At 46.5% G+C, this 21,275-nt stretch overlaps 1 protein-coding gene across 4 annotated transcripts in view; it reads left to right on the top strand.

Annotated features, from left to right (window-relative positions):
- slc8a4a (solute carrier family 8 member 4a) overlaps positions 1-11,604 on the top strand; it is a 48,503-nt gene extending 36,899 nt beyond the window's left edge. For all 4 annotated transcript variants that reach the window (XM_023803508.2, XM_023803509.2, XM_023803511.2 and 1 more), the window contains 5 exons: positions 4,114-4,220; positions 5,576-5,697; positions 6,204-6,303; positions 7,480-7,752; positions 8,312-11,604. In XM_023803508.2, coding sequence (XP_023659276.1) covers positions 4,114-4,220; positions 5,576-5,697; positions 6,204-6,303; positions 7,480-7,752; positions 8,312-8,691 — 982 coding nt within the window. In that variant the 3' untranslated portion in view covers positions 8,692-11,604. The remainder of the gene's footprint in view (positions 1-4,113; positions 4,221-5,575; positions 5,698-6,203; positions 6,304-7,479; positions 7,753-8,311) is intronic.
- The last annotated feature ends 9,671 nt before the right edge of the window (positions 11,605-21,275 follow it).

Raw genomic sequence — 21,275 nt, 5'->3', positions numbered from 1 at the left:
ATTTACGCTCCATCCCACGTGTCACTTCCTTTCCGATGACAGCTTCCTCTCTTCCCTCACGCTGTCTCGCCCTAGCCCGCCTCTCCCTTCCTCTCATATCATAACCTATCGCTTCAGGCCTTGACTTTTATACGGACCTGTTACCATGCCAACCCTATACTTCTGTGTATGGTATATTGGCAGCCACCCCGACGTTTGCGCTCACACACACACATATACAGGTTCCCCGTCATTCTCTCAGGGGCTGAGTGATATTAAACTAGGGCCCCCCAAATGCTTGCTTATCCAGTTACATTTTTAATTATTCATACCTTTATTTCTTTTCATATTGCAATGATTAGAAACTGCAATATATTTTTCATTTTATGCTTTTAGCAATTGCTCTCCCTGCCTGAACTGTCGCAGCGCACTCTCTCAGAAATTGCCGTGTGCATTTGGCTGTGATGCGTCCTGGGACGACCCCCCCCCTCCCCCCGCCTGCATATATGACGTATTAGGTTTGAGATTGGGAGGGACAGTGATGCTATTGGACGGGCCTGTTTTCCAGATGAAATCCCTTTACAACCCACTCTGTGTTAAAGATTCATCACCACTTTCCCACGGCCGATATTTAATGCGGCTCTTTTCCTCTGTTCCCTCATCTGCGTATGAAAAGAACATCGCTCCTCTGAAGAGGACACTAATATACAGCGATAGCTGCCCTCGCCCACATATACATTAGGGTGCCTTAACCGAAATGGTGCAGGTTCAGATCCATATTCAGCTTCCCCCGGGATTCGAACCCATCACCCTTCTGGATGCGCGTGTGCCGTGCAGCTCAGTGTTGAGTTTGGTGGTTTTCCTTAAAGACAGCACCCCTGCTGGCTGTGCGGGGGACAGCTATGTCTCAGTGGAGTCCCTGGATCGCTGTCGAGAAAGCAACGAAGGCAGCTGAGGTGAAGGAGAACCTCTCAGCTGTCAGTTTCTGTCCGTGTGTGTGTGTGTGTGCGTGTGCATGTGTGTGTGTCTGAGGTGTTCCATCAGGTTCACTCGGCCATGGTTACGGACCCAAACCACGGACCAAAACATGAGGAAACAGCACAAAATCAGCTTTCCCCCCCCCACATGCTCTCACTACTTCTATTCATAATTCATACATTGTTATTATCACCACACCAAACATCTGTGCTTTTTTGCCTCATCTCCCAATTTTGCTAAAAATAGGACGAAAGCCATTTTTCCTTTCGTCTTCACTCATTCCTCCCCTGACGGTCAGAACGTGCTTCTGGTGTTTAACATGCCTGGCTGCATAAGCAGATCTGTCTTTGTGCGTACGCACGGGAGCGTCACCCTGTACCAGCTTGCTAATGCAGCAAGTCGGTGATGTCTGTGACTAATTTGGATTCTTCTATATTGGCTTTAGTTAAACACACACAAATGCTCTCTATTTTAGTGTCTCCCCACAGCTGCCAGTCTAATAGACAGATACGTGTTTGTGTGTGTGGGAACAGGCTGTGTAACATGTAGTGTCTATACTTAGTAGTTCCTCTATGACCTCACAATAGCAGACTGTCGTGAGCATGCTCAGTATCTAATGTATGACCTCACAATAGCAGACTGTAATGAGCATGCTCAGTATCTAATTTATGACCTCATAAGAGCAGACTGTAGTGAGCATGATCAGTATTTAATTTATGACCTCATAAGAGCAGACTGTCGTGAGCATGCTCAGTATCGAATTTATGATCTCATAAGAGCAGACTGTAGTGAGCATGATCAGTATTTAATTTATGATCTCATAAGAGCAGACTGTCGTGAGCATGCTCAGTATCGAATTTATGACCTCATAAGAGCAGACTGTCGTGAGCATGCTCAGTATCTAATTTATGACCTCATAAGAGCAGACTGTCGTGAGCATGCTCAGTATCTAATTTATGACCTCACAATAGCAGACTGTAGTATGCTCAGTATCTAATGTATGACCTCATAAGAGCAGACTGTCGTGAGCATGCTCAGTATCTAATTTATGACCTCATAAGAGCAGACTGTCGTGAGCATGCTCAGTATCTAATTTATGACCTCACAATAGCAGACTGTCGTGAGCATGCTCAGTATCTAATGTATGACCTCATAAGAGCAGACTGTCATGAGCATGCTCAGTATCTAATTTATGACCTCACAATAGCAGACTGTAGTGGGCATGCTCAGTACATGCTTAATCATGGACATAAATTATAGAGGAGATGGGGCAGTTGTAACCCCCCCAATAATCAAAACCAGCCAATAAATGGGTAGAGACCTCAACCCCTCAATGCTCAACCCAAAGTTATGCCCTTGTTCAGAATAGCAGACTGTTGTGAGGATAACTGTTGGTTACTGTATGATCTTACCAGTCTCTAAGTGCAGAAATCCAATCCCACCCCAAATAAACAAGCATAAATAAATAAAATAGGCTATGCTGTTCTGTCATACCAGGAAGAATTTGTTCTTACTCAAAGTCAGTTATTGTATGTTGCATACACGTTTTTTTCTCCACCATGCTGAGTTTTCATATTCCGCTCAGTGTGGGTACTCTTATTTAATCTTGTACTGAGCATGCCTATTTTTTATACTTAGAAATATTACAGCATGGCAGTCTGTTGAAAATGAAATTATAACTACTTTATGCAGGTGGTGAGTGAAAATAATTGGTATAAATAGTAGGTGTGTCTGTTTTTTTATGATCTAAATTGCTACAAGGCCGTAGTCTCCATACATCCATCTTTCAGCCGCATGTCCTGCTCAGGGCCCCCTGGAGTCTGCCCTTACAGTACCCCCTAGGTGGGCCACCAGGCCCTCGCGGTCTTTGGCCTGAGCCGTCGTGCCGCCCTATAAACAGACACCTTATTAGACTTTGGTCTGAACATTTCATGAATTTAGATGATGTCTGTTTTTAGCTCGGTCTGAATTTGGAAAAGAAAACACCATGCTGGTTCAGCGTTCCTAAATGCAGGCGCGCTCTCTGGGAGCGAATCTCCCTCCGCACCACCCGACCGCTCGGCTGCTGGCTGTTGGTCTCCTCTTCCCTCTGTTTCCCTGAAGTTCCTCTCCGCCGTCTTTGTCGAGTCGCGCGGCTCGCCGCCGGGGTCGGGCATCACAAAGACACGCGTCGGGGCGACAGAGAACCGCAGGCTCGTATCGCGCACGGCTGCCGCAACAGGAACGGCTTTTTCTAGCGGAAAGCTTCTATTCACACCCCTTTGGGGCGGGGGGGATTCAGGATTTTGCACTTTCACTTCTGCATGAAGAATCGGTATCAGTCCCAACCTCAAATTGAGATACGTCTCAACCTAGTTTTTCTTAGCAAAAATATTCCAATGAATGAATCTGCTGTAAAGTTCAGCAGGACTATCGGCCCAGATCAGCCATCTGAATGGACCAGAACCACTTAAGTGCATTCGCAGAACATTCACACACCATTCACTCACTCACTGTACAACCCGCTTTGCAATAATATTTATTTCTGAGCTGTTACTATGGAATTCTGCAGTATGCTTTCCCTGACATTCTTCACACTGTTACTATTTATTGATGTTTATTATCCATTATAATAATATTTACTATTACTCCCCATAAATGTCTAAATGTCTTTTTAGTGTCTAAATATGCATGTATGCATGTGCTACTGTAAACCTGCAATTTCCTTCAGGTTTTAATAATGTTTTTCAGGTTTTATCTGTCTATCTATCTATCTATCCATCTATCTATCTCCTCTTTTGTTTAGAGTTCTACTGTAGATCTTCTATGGACTTTTTTTATCAGATCATCTTGAGGAGCCAGTAGGTTGGACTGACTTTCTTTTCTAGGACGCTGAGATAAACATTAAGGAAGATAAAGATGGTTCATAGCTATTTACAGAAGCCTTGCTGTAAACTAGTGCTTCATTAACGGTTCTTAGGCTCCTTGAGATGTTGAGGTCTCACCTGAATGGTTCCTGCTCCGCTGCTGGTGCCCCCTGCCTGTAGGCAGCGCCATAGGCAGCCTCTTGTATCCCTAACTGGTTGATTGGCACTAGGGAGGATGGGAGTAGTGCTGGCTGAGTGATGGTTGAGTGTCTAACTGCGTGGGGAATCTTACTTTGTGCTCCGTCCACAGGAAGGTGATCGAGATAAGAATCATCGATGACGAAGAGTATGAGAAGAACAAGACGTTCACCATCGTGTTGGGGGAGCCGGTGCTGCTGGAGATCGGACAGAGGCATGGTGAGCTGGGGACGCACCGGGTTTGCGTGAGTGCAAGGGTGTACACAGGGGTGGGGCCACATGTCCCAGCTGGCAGCTGATTGGTCCGAGAATGCCCCCTTTCATGTCACTCACCGATTCAAAACATATCATTGGCTAATGGTAAGGTCGGTCCCTCTGTACGAATTATGACCCCTCTTATGCCCCTCCCGCCTCATAAAATCCTAGCATCGCCCCTTTGTGAAACACAGCCCCCCTTCCACTGAATATACCTGACTGTAAACAAAGTTTTCCACTGAACTTTCCCATCATGCACCATGAAAGTTGGCAAAAATTATTTCTCAATTCTCAAAGGGACAGGTGGAAAAAAAAAAAAGAAAAGTAGGGATATGACATTGAGAGTTTAGAAAAAAAAAACTATTAAAAACTACAAGCATATTTAGAAAAAAAAATTATAAATTTGAATCGTTTGTTACCCGAGGAGAATTTCATTAAGACAGAGAGCGATTGGTCTGAACTGCAGGGGTATTACTGCATTGTCTTCAGGGCACTTTTAACACATTTTGCATTAATTATTTAGCTTACTGGTGATGCGGCTCTAATTTAATATACTTCCTTGTGCCATTCAATTTTGGATCTATTATAAGGTTTTATTAAATGGGGTTCTGGTAGGGCAGCATGGTTGCTCTGTGGGTGGGATGCACTGTGCTCTCACTGTCTCAAACATCCAGGGTTGTAGGTTCAAATCTAACCTCAGCTATGGACACCTGGAATTTGTCTCCTTTGTGAGGTTGTGCACTTCCTCCTAAATTCCAATAAATCACATTAGTATATTTCCCAGTGCTATGTCATGTAATGAACAGGGCCTTGAAATCAGTTGGTGGGATTAGTGTGTGCTGTCAATCACTGCTTTTACCCAATGGGAGCTACTAAGGGTAACCAATGGGACGCAGCCTAAACATTCTAGGATGACAGTGTGTGGATGCTTTTCAAGCCCCATCTTTCTTCCTGTAATGGTACAATTGTGTGCCTCTGATTGGAAGGTTGTTGATTCAATGCTGTTGAGTCATTGATCAAGACCCTAAACCCCCAATTGCTCTAGGGACTCTTACACCCTGATTTCTTACAAATGTATATTGCTTTGGATAAAAGCACCTGTTAAAGAATTAAATCTGAGTGGTAGGGTCTGTGTCAAGTCAGCCATTATAATGTTTTTTATTTTTGGGTTTCGCAGTCGTCATTAAACTATCGTGAGTCTTGAAGCCCCGCCCACTTCGAACCTCTCAGTGTATTTGGGTAAAAATTCCAAAGGATTTCCCATGAGCGGCCCAGTGGGCCGCTTCACCCGTGCCTCTGTCTCCGCCCCCGTTTCCCAGGAGACACCAATGACAACAAGCCGATGCTGGGGGCCGAGGAGGAGGTGGCCAAGATGGGCTGTCCCTGCCTGGGGGAGCACACCAGGCTGGAGGTGGTGATCGAGGAGTCCTACGAGTTTAAGGTAACAAACTGATACGCTGACCCCCCCCCCCCCGGGGAGCGTCGTTTCGTGGACGGCATGCCAGAAATGAGTTTTCCTGCGCCGTGCTGTGATATGTTCCGCATGGCCCTTTCTGCTCGACATGCGTGAGCTTGTCTAATGCGCTGCATGGCGATGTGCGGCTGAACCGACCTGAGCGTTTGCTCAGGAATCCCCCAAGAATTATGACAGGCCACCCAACGCCTGCTAGCAGCGGAGTTTCGCCGTGTAAATGCCGCTTTGAGAGGGGAAACCACATCTGACACTAGCATCATTTATATTTAAAAAATGCGACCGTGCATGCTTTGACATCTGTATTTTAACTTAAATTGCATAGGTGACAGTCCCTCAACCCTGAGGTTAGAACATGTATGGACAGATAGATGGATGGTTGGATGGATGGATGGATGTATAGATGAATTACAACACTTGCTGAGTTTGACATGTCTGTGTTGTGTGTGTGTGTGCGCGTGTGTGTGTGCCTGCAGAACACAGTAGACAAGCTGATTAAGAAGACCAACCTGGCCCTGGTGGTGGGAAGCAGCAGCTGGCGAGAGCAGTTTGTCAGTGCCGTCACTGTCAGTGCTGGTGAGTCGGCCTCTTGTGCTCCTACGTCAGGAACGAAGGAAGGAAACTCGGTCCCCCCCCCCCCCCGTACCAGCCCCCCCCCAGATTCATTCTCGTCCATTTCCTGCTTGTCAGTGGCGCCGGATAAAGATGATAAACTCCCGCAGTCATGTTCGCATACACATTATTTTTTTATTGGCCACCAGATGGCGCAGTGGTTGAGGAATTTGTTGAATGCATGGTTACAAATGTCCCATTCTGAAACTGGGAATCACTTTAGCGAAGTTCAGAGTCACAAAGAGAGGAGCTTCAGTCCTCTGAAGTCGCAGAGTCTGCCTCGTTTCCGTCTATCTCAGCTCTTTTAATTCTTTGCTGAAGTAAGTGTTTGAACGGGAATATGTAAATGAGGCATTAATTACTTTGAACAATATTGGGCTGCCCTTCGCCAGGCCTGCAGCTGTCAAACGCAGGAACAAAGCAGTCTGTCAAGCCTATAACTAAATGATACTGAATGAAACATGTAACCAGACACTTATGGTATTGATGAGGCACAGGGAACCCGGTTACTATGCTGAGAGAGCCCACTTCTGGTATGCTAATCAGGACACAAACCACTGCTACTGTCTCACCAAAGGGGCCCAAGCCCTGACAAACAGCTTAACGCCACGTCCGGTACCTACACCAGCCACAAAATGCTCCATATCCAGGTCAACTCATGGTTCTGTCCAGGAATACCGTCTGGTGTTTGGGTTAAGTTCCCCACTTAAGGTTACCACAGCTGAGCCTCTCCTGAGTCTTGAACTGGTCACCCTTTGGTAGATTAGTCTATGTCTGGAACATTCTACCATCTTCCCTATAGTACAACTTATTGAAGTTCTTATTTTTGAATGGGGCAGCGGGTTGCAGTTAAAAGACGGGACTTACGATTGGATGGTCATGTCTCGGAGGTCCAGCTGTTGTAGGAGGTACCTCCTAGGCACCAGTAAAACAACCAGATGTATACTTGGCTAAAAAACTCGTAAATGACTTTGGAGAAAAGTGTCATCTAAGCAACTCTTATGGTAAATACATGATAACTTTCCTGCACCATCCTAGTTTCTTAGTGCTGCCTTCTAGAGAGTCAAGTGCAGATATTGTTTCCTTCCCAATCCGGCTACCGCGGCGACACGTCAAAATCTCTTCCTCCCGGTCTCCTAGGCGACAGCGACGAGGAGGAGAGCGGAGAGGAGCGCCTCCCTTCCTGCTTCGACTACATCATGCACTTCCTGACGGTGTTCTGGAAGGTTCTGTTCGCCTTCGTGCCCCCGACTGAGTACTGGAATGGCTGGGCCTGCTTTGTGGTGTCCATTTCGCTCATCGGTGTCCTGACTGCCGTCACCGGCGACCTGGCCTCCCATTTCGGCTGCACGGTGGGCCTGAAGGACTCGGTCACCGCCGTGGTGTTCGTGGCTCTTGGTACCTCTGTGCCAGGTTAGTGAACTTTTCGTTGGACGTTGTGTCGTTGGAAGGTCATAGGTTCAAATCCCATGGCTGGCAGAGCGATTTCACTGTTAAGCAAGACCCTTAACCCCAGCCACTCCCGGTATTGCCTGACTCAGTTTTCTCAATTGTACATTACCTTAGATGGGCTAAATAAAGTATGTTGTAAATTGGACCACGATCTCTTTCTGGAAGGTTGTAGGTTCAAGTCCAGTTGGGTCTGGAACCCTACCGTTGAGCATAGCAGTCAAACTGAAGTGCTTCAGTATAGTAGAAAACTTTCAAATATGAATGCGGAGTAGGATTTGCAGATGACTTTGGAAGAAGGTTTCCGTTATGCAACTAAATGATGCTAATTTGCGAGTGTTTTCTGTCGCAGATGAGAGGAAAAGCTTGTGCGCTTAGAGATACAGATTTATTGATTACAGCAAATGCCTGAGAGCAGCCGGAGTGAGTTTGTGGCTGTTTTTAGCTTGTGGGGTGAAGTGCAAGGAAAGCTTTATTTCTTAAAGGCTTTTCTGGGCTTTTTTTCACCCCCCCCCCCACTCAGACACATTCGCCAGCAAGGTGGCGGCCATTCAGGACCAGTACGCGGACGCATCCATTGGCAATGTGACGGGCAGCAACGCAGTGAATGTCTTCCTGGGCATCGGCGTGGCCTGGACCATCGCCGCCGTCTACTGGCAGAGCCGCGGCGAGCAGTTCCGCGTGGAGCCCGGCTCGCTGGCCTTCTCCGTCACACTCTTCACCATCCTGGCGCTGGTCACCGTGTTAACACTGCTGTACCGCCGCCGCGCCTCCGTGGCCGGGGGCGAGCTGGGGGGGCCGCGGACTTCCAAGCTGGTCACGTCGCTGCTCTTCGTCTCCCTCTGGTTCTTCTACATCCTACTGGCCTCCCTTGAGGCCTACTGCCACTTTCCCAGTTTCTAAGGCACAAAACCCGCCCCTCTATCACCCCCTCCCCCCATCGCTGCTCTTCCAACCTTGATGATCTGTCAAGATAAACCAGCGTGTCACCCCCTCCCACCCCCCAGACCCAATCCAGCCCATCAAATCTCTCTGGACCAATCAAATTCAGAGCTCCCGCCTGCACAGATGCGTCTCGTCCCACTTTTGTATCTCTTAGCCATGTTTTAATGCCGCTTCTTCCTGCGTGTTAATTAGCGCCCCCTTCTGGCTGCGGTGTTCTCACCTCCAAGCTGCACAATAAGCTCACTCGACTTATGGGAACTCCCTCTCTGATACTGGGGGAGTCCTTTCAGTGTTCCCTATACCTAACCCTGCAAGAAAAGTAAAAGAAGAATTCCTCCATCTCTTTATTCCCCGTTCTACACAACTTTTCTTCTTTTTCTTCTTCCATCTACTTTTTCTCTTTTGCTTGTCCTACACACAACCTATAATTTCAATGTCAGGTTTAGTTATTACTTTGCATCCGGCCAACATGCAACCAACGACCCAACCTGACGTCCAGGTTCAAATAGACGTCAAGGACTGAATAGCTTTCACCAGACTTGTGTTTACCTTGAGTGACGCTAACGCTAAATCACAATACAACCCAGAAGACATGCAACCCTAACTCCACAAGGCTTTTTTCTTTGGGATGATGACAAAAAGTATGGGAGTCGCCAAGCCGGCAAAATGCACAGATTCAATGACGTTTATGGTTCTCGCGACCAGCAGAAAAGCACCCGTATCCCGAAACCCCACATTTAGCATTAGCCTTTCTTTTAGCCGTGTCGTGTGCTTGTCTTGTCGTTGTGGAATTTTATGAAAGCGATGATTTATGAACAAACTGCACTGCAGGACCGGCCAATGGGGAGACGGTGGTCATGTGCGAAGGCTTCGAGGTAAGCGGAACCAGACCTATAAAGGCAGCCTCAGGTTTGTGCCACCATCACGGTCAGGAAACGGCCTCGGAGACGGGACTGCCAGGGGATTTGCAAGGTACCGGCCGATTTACGGCCTGAAATAGCCGCGAACTTGAGACACGGATCCTTACAGTACGCAGGATTGAATTATGACTGACTGATAATATTGACTATTAATACCACTTATCACTAATATTTGTTAAAATGATGTATTCTATCAAAGGGAAGCTTACTGTATGTTCGGGGGGAAGTGAAATACCTCTGGTTTTATTTAAAAATACTTGGAAATATGGGATGGAAGCCAACGCCATAATACTGTTGTGATTTCTACAGAGTGCATGAACCAATTGCAACTGTGCAGCTGTAGAAGGCTGGTCATTGACTAGTACCTCAAAAACTGATCTGGGTTCAGTAATAGAATATCCCACAGTCTGTATCCCAGGCAACCATTGCTGATTGAAGTTGAAATGTGAGACACATGCTGTCACAACTGAAAAGTATAACAGTAGCTGTTAATACACTATATGGCCAAAAGAATGTGGACTATCACAGGAATTATGGGAATTGACTACATAGGCCACACCCATTGTTGACATACAGGTGTATACTTAAGCACACAGTCAGGCAATCTGCAGCATCAAACAATGGGGGCAGAATGGGGGGGGGGGGGGTCATACAGAAGAGGTTAGTCAGCCCCACACCGTCATTGGACACCACTGGACACCATTGGACACCTTTCCAGCAAGTCGGCTCTCCACATGTCTGTCCTGCTAGAGCTGCCCTGGTGAAGTGTTTGTGAAGTGGAAACATCTGGGAGCAAGTTCAGCTGTGAAGCTGGGGCCACACAAGCTCACAGACAGGGACCTGATCACCCAACATCAACACCTAACCTGAATGGCAGCAAATTCCACCAGCAATGTTCCAGCATCTAATGGAAAGCCAGTATAGTACAGTATATTCCCGGTATAGTACAGTATATTCCCGGTATAGTACAGTATATTCCCGGTATAGTACAGTACTGTATATTCCCGGTATAGTACAGTATATTCCCGGTATAGTACAGTATATTCCCGGTATAGTACAGTACTGTATATTCCTGGTATAGTACAGTATATTCCCGGTATAGTACAGTATATTCCCGGTATAGTACAGTATATTCCTGGTATAGTACAGTATATTCCCGGTATAGTACAGTATATTCCCGGTATAGTATAGGTCAATATAGGAACTAAGGGTTAGTGAACTTCATATTAATACCCTTGAACTCAGAGTGAGATACTCGACAAGCTGGTGTCCACATTCTTTTGCCTATATAGTGTTACGATTTACAACTGACAGGATTTCAAGCAAGAGAAATTTAGATTTGGAGTTACATTCCTCCCTGATCTCGTCCTGGTCTTCGCCAGATCTGCAAGGTGACCTTGGGACGCTGGTGTACAGTGTCAAACCAGCGCCCCCTGCAGGGCTTCAAGTGACAGATGTCATTTTGTGGTGCTGCTAATGGTCTGTAAAAGTTTGACCAGACGATGGTGTGTTTCCCTGCAGGATGTGAGCTTGACGCACCTCTGCTCCGGGGACTGTTGTTTAGTTGTGAGACAAGCATGTCAATGTATTTCAGTGCCCCACCGTCAAACAAAAAAAGATCAGTCCTTGCTTCTCTTCTCAGAGAAAGCTTTGTCGTTAAACGTCCGTAACCACGGCGACGAGGAGAACACTATAACCCGGGACTGGTGTCGCAAGCCGGACGCAGACCGTCCACGGCGGTCTATGACTCTGCTTCTCTCTTCTTTTTGAAAAACTTTGTACCTGTTGTACATCTTCATTCAATATGTGGTGTTACAGTGTTTGTTTGAGTAAAAAAAAAAGATAAAACTTCACAAAAATTACAAGTAAACATTTGTATCATTTAAATCTATAGTTATATCACTGTGTTGCAGCTTCCATCTACCTTTGTATCATATTTCCCAGATTATTTGTGTATTTGAATTTTCCTCTATTTGCCCAATGTTACATTACTTAACCTCAAATTGACCCAAACAGACACTTGGTTTCAGGAATCTGGTCTCGTTAGCGCCACACAGTGGTGCAGTGGGTAGAGGTATGGCCTCACACCTCCAAGTGTGTGGGTTTGTTCCTGGCTCGGTTGATCCCAATCCTGTCCAGGATATCCTGAGCCTTCTGGAATAAGGTCCGGGCCTACAGAGACATCGCACTAGCAACGTAGCTATGGATCGTGTTCCTGTTACTCTTCTCCAGTGGAAGATTTTGGATCCTCTCTATTTAGTTATACTCCTCATTTCCATCTTCAGCCTCAGGTTTGAAAGATCTTTCTCCATGATTTTGGCGATTCACTGTCTGCCCAGTTCTTCAGCTTCCTGTCTCTCCTTCACAGCCAAAACCGGTCACAGTGCCGAGGCCCTCCCCAGTTCCGTCCTTTGGCAGACGGGCCTTATCAGTGTACGGCATGAGAAGGTCAGCCAAACTGCACCTGATGTGTATGCGAGTGAGTGCATCCTTACTGAGTGTCCAGTGCAAACCCTACAGTATGTGACATCTTGCAGGCTGAGGTCCGTGTTCCAGGATGTGCTTCCATAATTCATGAAAGGTCATGTTAAGATTCATCCTTGGGGTGGGGGGGGGGGGTTGCTTGGCGACAACTATCTGGGATCGTCTCTCATGGTATGGACATGCTGGGCTCCAAAGCATCATTCTGAACTTGATGTTTCTTGCATTTTCCAGTCCCTCCCAGACTGTTGGATTCTCATATTAGGAGGGTTCCAGATTATCCAGAACTGGGCCTGAATGTCATGTACCTGGGTCTCAGGTTAAAGCAGCAGAGCTTATGTGTGCACATCCGTTATATAACGCATGTCTATAAATAAACCCTACACATATATTAAGTGCTTTAAATTTCCCTGGGAGAGGAATGCAGTGCACGTATATATTTAGTGTTCCGTTGTTGCTAGGCAACACCTTACAGTCATTGTCTCTCTGTGGTTTTGTTGTCTGTTGTCAGTGCTATGGGATGATTGGTGCTTGGGGCTGTTTTAATCTTCCTGTGAGTTTCCTGCTGTCTCCCAAACCCCATCCACCCTCCCTCCCCCCCACCAGGTTCGTCTGCACAGGGCTGATTCGAAGTGTCACCTGAGGCATTACAGTGTACAGTGTTCGGACACTGCCAGTGGTCAGGAGTGTTTACAGCTTGTCCCCAGCGCCGCGTGGGGCGAGTCTGCGTGCAAAGGAGGCTGGGGATTTTTGGGAATGATCTGAACTTCCTGTAATGGGGGCAGTAGGAAGAACGTGTGTGTGAAGACAGTGAGTGTAACTCATTTTAAAAAAAGAGGCTTGGTGCACGTGGGAATCTCATCTAGACTTTAGTGTGCATTTTTGTTATTTTTCCGTTATATGTTGTATCAGCTCCTGATGAAATATACCCTCTGGCTGTCGTCCTAGGGCCCCAGCTCAGCCGGGGGCCCAGGGGGGAGTCTTAAAGTCAGCGGTTTAGCGTCTGACGGGAGGCTGAACAAGACATCGCATTTTCAGACACACACACAGCTGCATGGTCCAGTGGCTTGTGCTCATTTTCTTACACACACACACACACACACAGAGTCGTGTAATCATATCTTTTTGGGGACCGCTCATTCATTTCTATGGGAAAAATCCTAATGCTGACTATGACAACCTTAACCCCTACCCAGCCCTAACCATAAGCAACCAAACAGAAAAAAAGAGTTTTTGCATTTTTAGTTTTTTCATTGCAGTCATGGATTTTTATAAAATAAAACTTCATTCTGATACTGGTCCCCATAAGGTAAAAAAAACAGGTATTCATCACGTTGTGGGGACATTTGGTCCCCATAAGGTAAGGTATACCTGGACCACACACTCACACACACACACACAGTAGGACTTCCCTATGCCATGCCAGTTGTGTCTGGCCGACAGTGATATATTCAGTAAACAGAATGAAATCAAACAAACAAAAGGCTTCAATTTCATCTGTGCTCCCACGCCGAGATTCTCAGGTAGTGTTGACGGATCCAAGTCAAAAGTCATAGCCTGAGGTGCGATAGCTGAGAGGCTATCTTGGTTAGCATGCTAATTCACCCATGTTGTCGCTATTACTAAATTTACATTTTATTTATTTATCAGACACTATTATCCATATATACACTTCAGTCACTGGCTCTTTTGGGAATTGTAACCTTGTACAACGGCCCAAGGGTGAAATCACTCTGCTGACTCTGGGATTAGAAGCTATGACCTTCCGGTCACAATCACAGCACCCTAACGTACTGGACCCGAATAACGATCACCAGAGTATACTTACATTCTCAGGTGACAATAGTAGTTGCTGCCAATGCAGCAATGATCCGGGACCGAAGAGTACAACAGCAAGGAAACACAGTCTACAACCTTTTATGACAACGGGATGCCGCTGCAGCTCGAACAGAAACGTCAAACGCAAACGAGATGAATCCGTTTCAGCGGCACCCGTCCGTCACGCCCCGCAGATGTCTCGCGGCTGATTATTCCGCTGCTCTTCGCATGCCTGTCATGTCACTATAATTAGCGCTCATCAGCTTTTAAACTGCTAAACCTGCAGTTCGTACGTGCGTGGATTCAACTAGATTCAACCGGGCTATGGGGTGTAACTCCTTTGAAAAGAAAATGTGTCCACTTAATTATTACCTGCATTCGGTATTTAGATAAAGCTTTAAATTGAAGGGCGCAGGTTTTTAAATTCATTACAAGAAAAATTATCACCACCCCTTACAAAAAAAAGCAGCAATCAGCAACAGTGTTTGCACTCCTTTTTCTTTCAGGATTTGTGTGTGTGTGTGTGTGTGTGTGTGTGTGTGTGTGTGTGCGTGCGCGTCTGCACATGTCAGTACCCTCCCACGCTTTTCCATGCTCTCATTCAGACTCTGGCGTGATGCTGAGGCTATGCAGAAATATTGGGAGACGAGCCAGTTTGGAAATACTATAGATGCTAATTATCTGCCTGCTCGGTATCTATAATTTATTCACTGTATTAAAACATACAGCACGCTGCAGGCTCCTGACTATATTATTAATTTTCGTAACATATATATTTATGTGTAACAATCATACGCTGTGTTACATCTCCCTGGTTGTTGCAGAACATTAAATCAGGATATTTTTGTACTATAGGGTCTGTAATGGAGGTAGCAAGGTGGTGGTGGTGGTTGTGGTGGGGGGGGGGGGGTGTCTTTTTTGAGGCTCTATGGCCGTGAACGTTTCCATTGCAAGAGCACCTTGAGGGTGAGCTAAATTAATCACACGAGCAGATTAGCATTATGAAATGGCTGTCGTGATTAGCGCTAACATGAATGTACTGATGAATGATATCGGTTTCATTTTAAAGGTTAAATAGATGTGAAAAGAGAGCTGGGGAGGGGGGTTTAGTTCGCCGATTCACCCGAGCGCCGGGTTTCCACAGGGTGGCGGACAATGCGGCCGTGAATGGAATCAGAATCACAGCATACGTCTGAAGATTCGACGCGTCGAGGATCTGTTTACCAGATGGCCTCGGCTCGGTCTCGTTCACCCGCCGGCTGCAGAACCCCGCACTGACGGGACGAGGCGGGGGGGGGAACAGGGAGAAAAAAGAAGAGACCAAAGGAGAGGAGTCAGTGCGTCTGAGAGTGGGTGCAGTAGGCCCATGAGAGTTTTACTTACACAAAAATGTTCTGAGGGCAGAAAAAAATATAAATAGGTTCAGACAGATAACCAATCAGATTGTAGAGGAGGTGGGTCTAAGCAACTAGAGGAGGCGGCAATAACTAATCAGATGTCTTGGTTGGTTCTGATCTTGGTTGGATCTGATTGCTTATCTCTCTGAACCAATCATTTTTCCTTTTGCCCTCAGAACATATTTGTGTAAGTGAAACTCCCACGATGCACCGTGCCCATGACAGCATGGGGCAGCTTATATGATGGCTAACAGGACGTAGCGGGGGGGTTGCCCAGAATCCAGTGGGGTGAGATGGACACAGCCCTGCAGATGGCTGTGAGGACCAGGTCTTCAGGTGTGCAGCGTCTCTACCTGTGCTGGGAAAAGCTTTGCTGCTGCGTTATTTGCTCCCTGTCTGAAAGCCTGCAGGTGTGTGTCAGGGTCGCCCCGAGAGCTCTTCTCAGAGCGGTGCGCCTCCCCCTGGAGGGAGCTGGGGTTTCATCCCTGTGGGGTGTCACATGACCAGCATGTCTTAAAGCGACCCACCTCCCCTAGGCTGGACTCAGTGTGATTCATTAAAAAGCCATACTTCTCTATTTGTCTCCCACCCCCCCAGAAAAGGATCCCTGGTCTCTGCACTTATGTGCACTGGGTCCCCGTGTCACGGGAGCGCCAACAGGTCATGACGCAGCGTGTCGCCATGTATGACCACAGGGCGAGCAGCCGAGGTGAGCGATACCGCGCTTAATCTCCCCGTGTGACACCCTGGGCGAACCCGAGCCGTCCACCAGCGTTCCGTGTCACAGCAGAGACTCCGCCCCTTGTGCCCGTGTCAAAGTGAAGGCTCCTCCTTTGATGTGCCCCATCACAATTGAGATTCTGCCGTTGGCGCTCTGTGTCACTGCTGAGGCTCTGTCCCCAAGGTCCTCGTCCTCCAGAATATTTTGTCAGATGATCCTTCTCATCCATCTCCTGTTGCAGGTTCTCTGCTGTACCCCATTACATAATATAGGTGGTTGCCAAGGGCACCATCTTCTGGTAGGGTGCCAACTTAGCAAGTGTAGTTTCACTTTGTCTCAGACAGGGGGCGCCAGCAGTGAAGCATGCCTTGGCTGCCCCATGTGCTTCAGTAGGTACTGGCTGTACCTTAGGCGTAGCAATAATTAATCCTCATATAATATGCTCAACAATTGCTAATGTCTCAAAAGCCAAACACATCCATATACAGGCAGGACTGAGTCTCCTTCTGAATCGATTCAGCTCTTCTCTGCTTCAAGTCTCTTTGGTAAAAATAAAAATTAAATCTTCATCAATTCAGTTCAGGTTTGTTCGTTCTGCACACAGGAGACGGTGGAGGAGATGTAGCCGTTCCCAGTACGCTGCGTTCCCATTTGGAAACCAGTCTGTTCTCACCTCCTAAGGTGGGATTGGCCCCTACCTCCCCTCCTCTCCCCGCCCTTGGGGGTCGTGTCCTGCCACTGACACCCACCAGGGGGCTCTGATAAAGCAGCTTGACAGGGCCAGCTGACAAGCCAGGTCACGTCAACATCTGTAATAATGTAATTTCCTACTGATGACAAGTAGGGGGCATTCTGCAACCTTAATCAAGGGCCTTAATAAGTATTGCCTCCAGGCTAACAGTGATCCTATACTGGGCTAGCGATTATGGAATATGGCAGTTATCATTCTGAAGATAACTTTGCTCAAAAACCCATACAGTTTTGGAGAACATAAATGTTCAGCTTGTTCTGGTGTCTGTGGTGCTGGAAACCTACTGCTATTACATGATGGGAAATGGCTTTAAGACCAACGCATCAACCATGTGGTGCTTTTCCACTGGCATGCAGGAACTGAGCAGTACCCAAGCTGTACCGCGAAGAGACAAAAAAAACCAAAGAGATGCTTATTTATTGTTCATGCAGGGCTGTGTCCGAACTCAGGGACTTCTCCCTTCTAAAGCACAGTGGCGTGATAAGGCTGTCCCATTTCAAAGGCTCCTACAAATGCAATCTAGAAATATGTTATCTTTTACTGAATTGTGAAGGACCCACTTAATGGATCCTTTGCAACCCGAAGGTTCATTGCACATAAGTAAAGTGGGTGTGTTCTGACTAGGCGATAGGAGCGGTACCTCGTGAGCAAAGGAAAACGGCTGGAACAGCTGATGAAGGCCTGACCATCCTATTTGACAACACTTTCTGTTTGTGCTTCAAAGAACACAGCCTGCAAAGGCTATGCCTTTCTAGACCTCGTCCTACGAAGGATGCAGCCCCTTAATTCGGACACAGCTATGGTTTCCACCGCGGTTAGTCTGTGCGAATCGCATCGTCCAGTTAGCATCAAATGCTGGAGGAATTAGCATTTGCTTGCGTAGACCTGCATTACATATCTATTCCTTTTAGCCGATCTATAGCAGGTCTACCTTTTTAAGTAGGTTGGAAATTCTGGAAGTTCAAGGTATTGGTAATGCATCAACATTTCGCGATGTGCAATACTACTAATAATGAACAATATATAGAATATGCCCTTGTTTCCTTCACATAATTCATGCATATCCACACAGATATCTGCGTGCATTTCAACCAATTACATGGCGGTGATGCCACCAGCCCGGTTTAAACCCGCTTTCAAACCCTGCTAGTATGCAGGGCCACGTCAGCATAGGTACAGCTCGTGCACAACTGGCATAATTTACAATGGAAACAGGCTTTACTCGCTACGGCTTTACTCGCGTCCAATGCGTCTGAGACTCAGGTCAGGGTCAGCTGCATCCCTAGCCAACCACGCTAGAGATTTCCGTCATTTCATTACGGCTGACATGTTTAATACTTCACTACGACCCGCCCCACTGCCGGTCGACCAATCAGCTGTGTCAATGTCATTGTAAAAGGATGTAAAAGGAAGAACCCGGTCCAAACAAGTATGGTCATCAATTCCTCATTTCAAAGTGAAAGATTCGATTGAAAGCGACACAAATGTAACAGCAATTTTAACTGCCGGCACCGTTTCAGTTTCCTAATTTATTTCTCATACAGAATTTCATGACTGGTTATTCGCATTTGAGGCTTTCTGCGTGGGACACAGTATTGCACAAAAAACATTTCCCAAGCATTTACAGTAAGGCGAAGACATTTTTTTTTTATTTAATATAATCCATATAAGGTCTTCTGGCATCCCTGTGATGAATGATCGCAATGACAGTTTGGTAATTACGCACAATCAGAAGCTATTGTTCTCTTCTCAGATGAGAGGTGCACATGTACGATCTTAGATTTCATTTTAAATAGACAGTTTTTAATTTAGGTCCAGTTTAATTCTTTCTGAAACTTACATTTTGTTTCTGGTGTTAAATGAAACTCCGAGTGATGACAGCAGTAACTTATCACGATAACCACCCTTTAGGAATCACAACTGTTGTGATGATGACTAGCGCAAGATGTTTATTACATAATCCCTAAGGTCACGAGGATCCCGGGGGGGAGGTGGGTTAATCTCAGGATTAGGATGTAATCTTTTTATGGGAAATTTATGTTTATGTCTGTGTGGTATAAACATACAGTAAACTGCTTGAGAATCTGTAGATGTTTTTAATTATTACACTTTGCTTGTCTCTGGGGCTGTACCCTCAAGGCTCTGCCAATGGTACCCTTATAAGCTGTACAGTAGGTACTTGTACCTTTTAAGGTACAGAAACAGATTCTGAGGAACATTTCTGTACCATTGATGGGACACTAATGCTGTTTGTACCTTAGAGTTCTTAAAAGGTACCTGTGACAAAAGTTACAAATTTTTGCCCTTTTTTTCCTGAGTGTACACACGTTTGATGCGTCATATATTGTGATATAAGGATTTCTGTCCAGTTGACTAACTGCTTGTGCTGGACTTAAATGTGAGTTCACACCAGCTTGACCGGCAAATGTCGTCTGGCTTAATGGGTTTTCCACCCAGAAAGGAAATAATTGTACGCGTTTCCACTACGGACGGATTTTTAATCAACGCTGACATTTTCAAGGGGCACATCCAATGACACCATTACAAGAACGGAAGTGTAATAAGTACCTTACATCTGCATCTAATGATCCTGAATGCTCGTCCTGAAAATTACAGTCCTTCCCTTCCTAGTTTTAGTTCCTGTATGTAAGATTATGGCTGAATATACATACACTCGCCGAGGAACGTGTGTCATATACGATGAGGAGAACTGAATTGCGCATTTAGCCAAAACACAATCGATGGACATTATTTATTCTTAAACCCGAGAGTTATACACAAACTCACTTTCTTCATTAGCCTCTCTCACCGCCCAACTGTGTTCCAATGGTGCATGAAATATACAGCCTCCCCGCTCGTTTATTTATTAGTCAGGTAATTCTATACTGCCGCGTAATCAGCACCACTGCCACGGTCACGTGGCCATTAGAGGTATCACACTGCTTTACCATCGTCACGCTCACGGATTGTCCCAAACACCAGGTCTAGGTAGAATCCATATTAAACTCTCCACTTATCGATTTGACATCTGCTTTAAAATTAATGTTACCCAGCTATGCAAAAGAAAAAAAAAACGAAACTGATAATTAAAGAGGTAAGATTAAAGGGAGTCGACTGCTTTTATACTTTATCCCATAATCCCAAAAATAACAGGAATGCCGCATAAAATGCATGTCAGATCACAGAAAGTCTTCCATCTGATTATCATGCGGCTTTTCCAGTGAAATAATCCACCCATCAAAGTGGCAAACACACACCATGAGGTACGTTTCATATAACCGCATGCTTTCGGATTTTAGGATGTATGTATTCTTCTGGGTTCCTTTGTGTTTGATAGATGCTATACAGAAGAAGACTAATACATTCGGCCATACAAAGACACAGCAGGGCCCCCGAAAAATTCTACTGAATGGTATCCGCTTCTCCAAAACAAAACTACTGTTATCCACTCTCACACACTTACGGGCTCCCCCTAGTGGCTGGGTCCCTTAAAGTCAACCCCTTTTCCCCGCTGTGCTGCTAATGCGCAAGCCTATCTCCGGGCCACAGATCAAAAGAGCTTCATGGATTACAGTTGACGATCATCGCTGGTATCGCTTTACTGAAGCTTGGGTAGCCCCAAAGCGACTGCTCATTTCTTTTAACGCTTCTGAAAGTTCGAATTTTGACACAGGGCCAACAAACAGCAGGACAGAAGTTCATTTAGTGCTGTGTACAAGCAAGAGCTCCCCAATAGTCCCAAAGAGCTGCAGAGGGAGGGGGCAGGGGCGCGGGGAGGGGTGACTGCCACGGTCAGCCCTGCCTCAGATTAATTGCTTTATTAAACCACTGAGGCTTGGAAAAACTCCCAAACAAGCGAGCTGTGTTTCAATCTTTTTTTAGTCGCCCGTAATTACGGCCATTATGTTACCGTGAAGGATGCTCAGACTGATAGCAACATGTGCGGCGCCATAGTTACACAGTCGCCTCCTGCTGCCACGCGCCGGTACAGCAGGTCAAAGTGTGGCGCTGATAGCAGCCGCGTCCACGCAGACGGGCCCGCTCTCCCAGTGATTATAAGAGGCGGACCGCGCTCTGTCGATAATGCTAATGCTATGCCTGTCCGCGGAGGCTGTCGATGACCCTCGGGATCAATTTGTAATGCAATCAAGCTCCTTCATCGCCGCGCAGTACTTAATACATCTATCAGTGACGCCGAACCCAGCCATCGCTCATGCTGCCACAGTCTCCGGGGAAGCAGCGCCGAGCCGTAGTGCCTGATACTGAAATGCACCGATGTTGTTGAATGGACAGATGGTGACAGGGTGCTACTCTAGAAACTTCCCCTCGCGGGGCCGCCGTGATTGGGAATGACGGAAATGAGGCAATCGCGAAACTGCCCGTAGTGCTGAGCTCGAAATCCGGCCTCCTGCTCTCTGGCGCCTCCTGCTGACAGGAAATGGTATTCGCCCAGA

This window comes from Paramormyrops kingsleyae, chromosome 24 (assembly GCF_048594095.1).
Source record: "Paramormyrops kingsleyae isolate MSU_618 chromosome 24, PKINGS_0.4, whole genome shotgun sequence".
Classification (NCBI taxonomy): Eukaryota; Metazoa; Chordata; class Actinopteri; order Osteoglossiformes; family Mormyridae; genus Paramormyrops; species Paramormyrops kingsleyae.
This window is presented reverse-complemented; position numbering and strand designations above follow the sequence as displayed.